The following is a 10,204-nucleotide window of genomic DNA, read 5'->3' as shown; positions in this document are numbered from 1 at the left end:
TGGACTTTAATTCCCTAGAACAGAACTACCAGCGCCCACAGCTGGTGGTTCTGTTCTAGGGAATTAAATAACAGTTTTCTTTTGAAGTAGTATATAAAGCATGTAAATAAGTTTAGAAAAATATAAAATCACATTTCTAAAGTATGGTTAGATGCTCAGTCACGGAACCTCGTAAGAAACCCCCAAAGACACCAAAAATATCCAAGCTTAATTTTTAATAATTAAGCTTGGATATTTTTAGTAATATTTTTAACTAGCTCTAAATAAAATAACTATCTGGTGTCGGAGATGTAGGACCACAGAGTCAAGATAATCCGTCCAAAACATTCATCGCGTCTTCTTCATCTTCTATAAATTCACATTTCCACAAATATTATCTTTATCCATTTTACTAAGCATATAATGACAAATAAGATATAGTGTAAACAACAAATCCGTGAGTACTTGAAGTACATGTTGAAAAGACTTTTAAAGTAATATACGTTTCGCTTGCTTTTATTCATGTATTTGTACTATTGTAAATTTGTATCCCATTAATACTTTAGTGCAAAGTTTCATCCGTCTATTTGCATCTTTTTACTTAATTTATTCGCAGATAACTTTCCGTGGTCATTCATCAATGTTTTGTGATCTCATGCCGAGTTAAAGAAAAAAAAATGTCACATTTTGCAAGGCCGACAAACTCTTGAAAATAGAACTCTAATTTTAGAAGCATCATAAATGTTAATGAATATTAATTTTTGCAATACTATCTTATCGACTTTTTTAGTTTCTCGGACACATAGTATAGAGAATTTACAGTAATCGTCAAAAAATTGCAACTCGAGATTTTGACGAATCTCTATGTTTTTGACCTCTATGAGTTCAAAAACAATTTTTTATTATTAATTTATACTTAATATATAATCTATGGTTGAAAAAGAATATTACGTAAAATATGATGAAGAACAGTTAGTATATGGTGCAATATTTGCTTGAAATGGAACAAGATATTGGTATGGATAATGCATGATTTGAAAAATTAACGAATGATAAAATATTTTCAAACTTTTGTTATTTGAAATATATTGTTAACATAGAGTTACAACAGATAAACAATAATGAAACGAACTAATTCTTATTACTGAGTTCCGCGGCTCGCATAAAAATTGAAATATAAATAATTGATACATTTTATGAATAGAATGAACGAATAACGTGCAGTAGATTCATTTCGTTCACTTACCAGTAGCAGTAATAATTATATTTTATTATTATTAAAAACTTTTGGACATTTTTTGGACAAAAGAAAATTTTGTAAGAGAAATGAATTAATAACACATTTCAGTTACGAAATTTGAAAAATAGAAGCAGCGATTATCAGTCTTCCATTTGAAAGCATTCAAATTAAGAAATATTATTTTGACAGTAATCAAATATCCATTTATTATTAATGTGAAAGCAAAGGCAATTAAAAACTTTTATTTTCCCGTATGATTGTGACTTATGGCACTTTACAAGCCCGTTGACAGTTATCTATCAGCGATTTAAGCCAAGTGAACGTCTCTTGCTTTTTTTTTTTTCAGTAGGTCCAAGAGTACGACTTAGCTACTACACGCATCACATTCGCTTGCACAACCCCTTTTTATAAGGGGGCACATTCACTCACCTCACAGACAGAACACAGAAGAACAACCATGCCCGAAGCGGGACTCGGACCCGGGGTGCGCAGATCACGGGGAAGACACCCTATCCCTATGCCAGAACGCCGGCTCTTTTTAAAGACTGAGTCCAACCATTCAACCACTCGCTCCCCACTCACTGGCGCAATCCCGTTACTACACGATGCGGGGACTTTTGCCTGCTCCGATTCCAACCTGAACCGATCCTTCCCTCTTTAATCGATCTGGTTAACCCGAGCTCCCACAGATTAACCATATCGACACAGTGCTTGGCTCATACTCCAAATCAATATGGGAAAGTCGAGGATAGAACCCCCAACCTCAAGCCATCCTCAATCTTGACTTGCAAGGAGCTGGATTAGAGGATCATGCCATCGGTCCCAGTCATTTTACCGCATGCGAAATTTAAATAAAGCATTGTAATCGTCAAAAAAAAATTCAAATTCGAGATTTTGATGAATTTCTATGTTTCAGACCTCTCCAAGTTCGAAAAACATATCTTTTGTAAGTATGTCTGTCTGCAACAAAGATAACTCGAAAAGGCTTTAAGCTAGATGGATGTAATTTTGTATACGATCGTTACATCAAATTTGTTGATTTCTATCAAATTTTGAGCAAGATTTGTTCGGAGAAAATGTGTCTGTTCTACTGTTCGAAAATAAATAAACACAATGTTGGGTATTTGGAAAAGATTCATACAGAAATTTATTTCGGATCCGAATTTTTATGGTGTCCTTGCGTTTTTCCAATTCCGCGCCATGATCTCTAGTAAACAAACCGATTCAAACCCGACCTTTTTGAAAATTTCGTGATTTATGGTTGGCAGCAACTGCAGTGCAAATTTGGCTACTATTTAAGCTTGCCTCGTGTAAGTATATTTTTAGTGAGAATATGAGAAGTGGTTTAAGCTTTTCGGCCGAAGCGGAAGAGAAGTTAGCTCTGTGCAACTGGTCTGTTGCTTCACCATTTTAAGATAGTTTCTTTGAATTCGTTTAAATGTTAGACAGAAAGGATGAATGGTTCGAATTTGTTGACCAAGGTCTGGTAATGTTAATTTGAACTTTGATTTTAACATTTATAGCATTATTTTTATTGCTCCAGTAATGAGCGCATTGACTTCATTCTTTATAATTAGGGTTTAACGGTTTTTAAATAATAAAAAAAACAAGTTTTCCGGAACGCCTGAATATTCCTCTTCAAAAAAAAAATCAATTTTATGGGTTGTGACCGATTTGTCTAACAGTTGAAGGTTTAGGGCGACGAGATGCCGATTTATTAATAAATGAAAATATATTTGAATTTCTGTTAAATGAACTAAAATTAAATACAGAAATATGTTTGAAATTATTATATGCTTTAAAAGAAAAAATTAAAATAGACAAGTAGAATTACCAACACTATGCTGTATTTGCAAAATAAACAAAACATTTCTAGTTCAAAGAAGAAATCTAGTGTACTTTCTTTAGCTTCAAAAACCAAAATTATTATCTGAAAAGATATAGTTCAAAATATTCTCATATTCTTACGTGGAAACCAATTCTGATGAAGAGCAAATCGAAGAAACTACTCATCAGAATAATGCTTTTTTAAAAGAAGCCATGGAAAAATCAATTCATAATTCCTTGAAGAACAACTTACAAATCCAAAGACGCTGAAAGCTGAATTTGTATTGTTTGAGACAACGAATAAAAGAACAAAATACTTAGATTTGTTATTTGATGTCATGTAAACTAGAAAACCAAGCTCAGTAGCCAGTGAACGAGTATTTTCAATTTCGTGCAATATTGTGATTTAAAATAAGAAGACTTAACTACCGTTCAGTGGATATTTCATGCTTTTTTAAAATCCTCTTTTCTTAGAAGAAATTAAAATTAGTGAAAATAATATAAATGCTTGAAATTTTTGTTTGAGTTTTCGTTATTTTGTGTAAGTAATATGTATATGTAATCCTTGTTTTTTTTATAATTTGACTTTGATATTGATTTCGTTTTTTTTTTTTGTTATTTTATATAAATTATTTTCCCCTATTCTATTTTTTGAAAATAATTTAAAAACCGGCTAAAAACCGGTTTTTTTGAAATATTGAATTCGAAAACCGGTTTTTAAAAAAGTCGGTTTTTGTATAGACACTATTTATAATCAACTACCAATTACCAACGACTTCGTTCGCGTGGAAATTTTGATGTGTATGTAAGAGAATTGACCGTCTGATCAGCAGTCGGCAGCGTCTGTCTAAAATCGTCTGCGAGCAAAACAACAACACCGCCTGGTTGCCGCGGATGTCCTGCAGGCTGTGGTTGAAGCCTCTAATGCGTGCTCGTGCGACATTGTGCACTCGTCCCATACTATCAACTTGAACTGCCGCAAAAGAACTCCCCGGCCGCTGTTTTTGGTGACGTTGCATGTTGGAGTATCTTCATTTGCAAGATTAAGCGACAATTTGAAAACGGAATGTGCAGTTCGGCCACCATTAAGCAAAGTTGCAGCAATGCCTAAGGAAACTACAGCCATAGCTATATTGCGGTCTTTGCAGAGTTGGGCTGTCAGGAGATACAACACAAACGTCTTACCCGTACCCCCTGGAGCGTCAAGATAGAATAATCCAGCCTCTCCACTATTTACTAGGTTCAGAATCGCTTCGTAGACCTGACGCTGCTTGGGAAGCAATCGTAGTATCATTTCATTGACCTGCGCTTCCGAAATTGTGGTGTCGTAGTTTAGCTCCTTCACAACTTCGCCTGATAATTCCCCGCTTCGCTGCAGTCGGAGTAGGCCGAAATCAGCTGGACATTTTCCAGATATGGAAAAATTTTTATCTTCAATCAATACCAAAGCTTCGTTAATGATTAGGTCATTTGAGTGCCATCCAGCCTATGCACGATATCTTCTGATAAAGCGTCCTTGTATTTCTCCCACAGCTGGTTGGGTTTTGATAGTCCCCAAGTGTTCACTAATTCTGCAAACAGGTCTTCTTTCATAGCCAGAGTTTTATTACTGCTCTTCGAAAGATTAGATTAGCGTTTTCTGGGCATTTTGAAAAACTTTCAAATAATAACAAATAAAACAAACTTAAAACTAGCCTAAAAACGATGCACTTAAAACTATAAGCATATACTAAAAATATATAAATAACATAAATACAATTTCATTACAAAAATACTCAATTAACCTAAAAACAATTTATTTGCATAGTATACCTGAAATAAAACAAAACAGCAAATCAATTCCGTGCTTCTTTAAAATGAAGTCGAATCTATTTTATTTATCGATCGAGATTGAGATAGCTACAACAGTCTAATACACATAATTTTTAAACTTTTAATTAAAATGAAAACACAGTTGTCAACAATCGGTACACACTGCGCATGCGTGAATTTTCAATGCCAGTTGAGGTAACGTAAATGCGTGAATTTTCTACGTCAGTTGGGGTAACTCAATGCAGATTAGTAATTTTCAATTTCCTTTATTCATGTTTTATTTTAATTTAAAAGTACTTCAGAATGAATCCAAAAGATCGTTTAACTAACAATTTTTAATTTTAAATTCATCAAACACTAAAAAAAATAAATACTCGTTTGAAATATTCGGTCGAAAACATGTTAAGCCTAATCTCATTAGCATAGGGGAAAAAAACTGAAACCTTATTCATTTTTGACGAGATTTGGCTTCAGATTTCTGGCGATAAAGTTAGTTGTTAATTAATAAAAAATTAACCACTCACTTAACCGTAATAAATAGTAAATTAGAGTCTGGAATAGGACATAGGCTATCTCTGTGCTAAATTCAATCCAATTCCATTCAGCCGTTCTGACGTGATTAACTAACAAACATCCACCCATCCTTCCAAACTTTCACATTTCTAATGGTAGTATGGATAAAAGTTATTTTAAGGAAACTGCTTACAACTTGATGCCTCCTCGACATAAAATTTCACTGTCGACATTGCTAAAATTTAGGTTAGTTTACTCATAGGAATAACATACAATAGCTACAAAAAGAAGAAAGTTAGATCAATAATATTCGGTACGCAATTATAGTATCTATACTGTAGACACCTAACAAATTTTGAGTTAAGTCCAACAACGGGGTTGAACATCTGTTAGTCCATACTTTTAAAGCGAAATAAAAGGGATAGTTCAAAAACGCAAATATATTAAATCTGATATGTGATTTTGTGACTGCCATTATAGTTTTGTGTTAAATTTCGGTTTCAATCAGTTGGGGAAAAAACGCAGCTAAAACACAAATTCAGCTGTATTAAATTTGGAGAGATTAGTCTCACTGATTTTACAGTAAGAATGATTTATTTTTAATTATATAAGGAATTAATAAGTTCATTGGAATACAATTCTCTTTAAGATAAAAGAGCATAGAGACTTCTGTGAGAGGAATGCATTGAAATATTTTTTTATTTTGTTTTATAAAGTTGTCATATTAGGAAGTGCAAACATCATTTCATTTGGAGAAAATTAATGATAAACATTTCCAGGAACTTGTATATTTTGTAGTAATGATTGACGAACAATGTATTTCACTTTATACTTTAAGCATATCTTTTGTAATTAATTACCAATTTAACACGTGAGAATGATTCTCCATATTTTAGAATGTGGTTTACTAATATATATTCGAGTGTCTGGTGAAAAATGATCATTTTAAATTAAATACTAGACATCATAATTAAAGTCGTACCGAAATTAATGAACATTGACGCTATTTTGTAGACTAAATATGTTGAAACGTCTTCTGCACGCACATTGTAATAAAACAAAAAAATAAAAACTGATATGTCTGGAATGGATTGTTGATTATCAGCTTGTAAAAATATCATAGTTCATAATTGTGCAGCGGATTTAAAACTTATTCAAATTGTAACGAATATTTTAAAATATGATTGTAGCTTTTATTTATAAATCAAATTTTTTAAATGTAGCCATTCAATTAATAGTCTTAGTGGCCGTCTTTAGAAACTGAATAACAAAACTTTTTTTTTTAATTTAGACACTTTTATTTCAAATTATGTAACCAAGAAATAATAACTACATTCGATTTTCTTCGTTTATATAAGTTAATTATTATAATTATCTGATAAATAATTATTTATTAAAATATAGTGGAAAGAGGGAAATAGAAATATTTTTAAATATAATTTGTAAAATCTAAAAATAATTTTAAAAATAAAATTGAAATAGTGTTATTTATAGTATCTAAAGTTAAGTTTTATGTATATTAAAAAAAAGTGCTATGTTTCTGCACACCACAAAGAGGGAGATAAAAAAAAAATTGAAAATCCTTTTATAATTTTTAGTTCTTGCTATACTTTGTTAACAGATGCAAGCAAAATCAGTTATTAAATAGAGGAAAATATTTATAGGAAGTAGAAAAATTATTTATTTTCAAACATTTTTTATTTAATTTGCTTTATACTTGTAAAGAAGTAATTTTTCTAATATTTCTCACTCTTTTTTCTCACTTGCTAAAGGCTTGTAAATTTGAATTTTATATATTCTAGATAACAATATACTTTTTTAATATTTTAACTTAATTATTAAATAATCATTAATTGAATCTTATTATTGAATCATTAATTGAACACTTATAATCACAAAATAGCGTTTTATATTTGATATATTAGTCGATGCAACGCGATAACATGTTTCTGAAAGAGCAGTCCAACATACGTTCAATTTTTTGCTGGATTTGTCTCAAAATTTAATGTGTATATACAATATTGGTGTTAAATTTGTGTGGAGGAATTTATTCATTTAGCGCTTTTTATTTTGTAGCTATCGTGTTAATGGATATTCGAACAGCCGGACAAACTGATTTGCTCTAAAGAGGTTTTGCTCAAAATTTGACAGAATTCTACAAATTTGCAGTAAAGTCCATATATTAAATTTCATTTGTATAGCTCAAAGTGTTTCTGAGTTATCCTTATTGTAGATAAACCGTTAGTCTGATATTTTCCAACTAGGTACTTTTCGATCTGAAGAAGGCTGAAAACATGGAGATTCATCAAAATGTCGAGTTCGATTGTTTTAAAGTTTACATCACTTTCTCTGTATTTCGTATATCAGGAAATCTCGAAATCTATGTAAATATTTACTTTATACAAAGTTTAGATTGAAAAGATTAATAAATCTAGTATTCTTTACTGTCTTTTAAAATTTTAAAGAAGCATTGAAAGATATTTTGTTAAAATATTTTTCGAGTAGCAATCGAAAATGTTTTGCAATACTGAATACTCTGATGCAGAAAATAAAGAAGAATTTTTAGAAAATAAATAAACAAGAATCTTGAAAATCGAATAAAAGAGATTTAAAGAAACACTCCAGTTGTGTGCATGTTGAAGAAAATGTTAAAGACACAATTCCTAACTGAAACATTCTTCCACAGTGCAGAAAATCATAGATACCAATAAACCCACTCCGCGGAAACTTTTAAAATCGATAAAACAGAGAACATTTATTTCTGGGGAAGAAAAATCCTTCAGTTCCTCTATAATATCACGCACGCATTCACCAAAATTTTGAATTCTTTTCCTACTCCTTTCAAGCAGCATAGTAGTCAGTAGGCAATAAAGACACAGATAGTAAATTTATTTATTCCCTTATTATTCTTATTTACTTCTTATTATTTATTCCTTATTATAAATTTATTCATTCCCAGTTCCTTTCAGTCAGCATAGTAGTCAGTAGGCAATAAAGACACAGATAGTAAACTTATTTATTTCCTTATTATTCTTATTTGTTTTTTATTATTTATTAATGATTATAAATTTATTAATTTCCAGTTCCTTTCAGGCAGCGTAGTAGTCAGTAGGCAATAAAGACACAGATAGTAAACTTATTTACTTCCTTATTATTCTTATTTATTCCTGATTATTAACTTATTTATTTCCACTTCCTTTCAGGTAGCTCAGTAGGCAATAAAGACATAGTTTCTTTATATCTAATCTTTTGACCTGCGAATTTATTTAACTTCCTAATGGCTTATCCAATTTTGGACATTTATTATTCCTTTAATTTCTATATTAATGTAAATATTGAATATTTATTTCAAATATTGAAGCATTTTTAGGAGATATTTGCATTTTGAATTACTTAATACTTTCACTTAATTGAAGACTTATAAGTAAAAATAATAATTCAATGCGCGAGTCAGACATGCCATTATATGCGAAATGATTAATAGCAATATAGTCTTAATTTGATGAAATAATTTATTCTTTAAAAAGCTTACTATGAATGAACATCTACGTTTAATATGAAATGTATTCCTTATATTTTGCAATTTAATCTTTCAAATATTAATTAAAAACTCATTTATTTAAACTTATTTATTTTTTTATTATTAAAAATATTTATTCTTATAAATAATATATCAAGGTAGCCTAAGCCCAATCTTTTATAGTAGATAATTGTTATTAAAATTTGCTTATTAGATAAGGATTGGCGTTCGCTTCATTTTTAGAAAAAGTTATTTGATCTTCTAATAATTAATTAAATTTACCCGAATTTTTGTAAAAAATGGTTGAATTTAAATACATTTAATTATGATCATCGCCAAATAACTCGCCAAGAATAATGCGATAGAATCAGTAAAGATGCTGAATTCATGCCAGAAGCTTATATTTTGTATGTATTGTACGCCAATGACATGTTATGACAAGGCACGACAAGTTTATTAGAGAGCAAGAGAGAAAGTTTGGGGAAACTACTTCTTCTGGTTCATTTCAAGTAACGCGACGGTTTTGCAAATTCTGTATCGAGAAGAATTCGGTGACAAATAAGGACACATATTGAATTATGGAAATAGAAACGTGGTTTATATGTGAAATTAATCACAGAATATGTGGAACAGGAATAGGAAATTATTGTGTACTGTCAGACTGAATTGAAGATTGTAACTGATTCAAAGTGGAAAAATAAGCCGATCTTGAAACATGCGTGCTTTTAATATTTTCTGTTAACTTATTTTTAGAAATGGCATCTCAAGTATACACTTCCTTTCATTCCTGACTTACTGTTAAGTAATGTAAACGAAAGTGTTCCAATGAAATATGATTTTAATACTTTCTATAAAGAGTTAGTTCCTTTTGCGTTTATATTGTTGTTGTTTTATACTTCCGATGAAAAAATATTCGTTATACCTTTTGAATATTTGTCATTTGTAATATTTAAAAAATGAAAGCGTTAGATTAAGCACAAATTTTATTGTTATTTATATTTAAAAAATGTATTGCTTGGTAATATAATTTAAACTAATATTTTTTTGCTTTATATCTGCGTAGATTGTTTAAAGTGAAATACAATGGGAAAATTTTTAATAAAAATTCTTATCATGATCTTTGACTCGGATTTATTCAAAATTATGTCTGAAGGATTGAAAAATGCATCTAACATCAGGAAAGAAAGAACATAGCATCACATTTAGTTTGGAAAACGTGCAGCTATAAAAAAAACTACAAGGGGTTTATAAGGGAATATCTCAAATTTGTTAGGATTATAGACTTTTTCATCGGAAATCAAAAATTAAAATTC

General features: G+C 30.3%; 1 protein-coding gene across 1 annotated transcript; it reads right to left on the bottom strand.

Annotated features, from left to right (window-relative positions):
- Window positions 1-3,893: 3,893 nt before the first annotated feature.
- On the bottom strand, window positions 3,894-5,604 carry LOC129975547 (uncharacterized). The gene is made up of 2 exons (XM_056088608.1): window positions 5,565-5,604; window positions 3,894-4,444 (listed from the first exon to the last, which is right to left on the bottom strand). The coding sequence occupies exons 1-2, from the start codon at window positions 5,602-5,604 to the stop codon at window positions 3,894-3,896; spliced, it is 591 nt and encodes a 196-aa protein (XP_055944583.1).
- Window positions 5,605-10,204: the final 4,600 nt, after the last annotated feature.

Source organism: Argiope bruennichi, chromosome 7 (assembly GCF_947563725.1).
Source record: "Argiope bruennichi chromosome 7, qqArgBrue1.1, whole genome shotgun sequence".
NCBI lineage: Eukaryota > Metazoa > Arthropoda > Arachnida > Araneae > Araneidae > Argiope > Argiope bruennichi.
The sequence above is the reverse complement of the archived record's forward strand: the minus strand, read 5'-3'. Positions and strand labels throughout refer to the sequence as shown.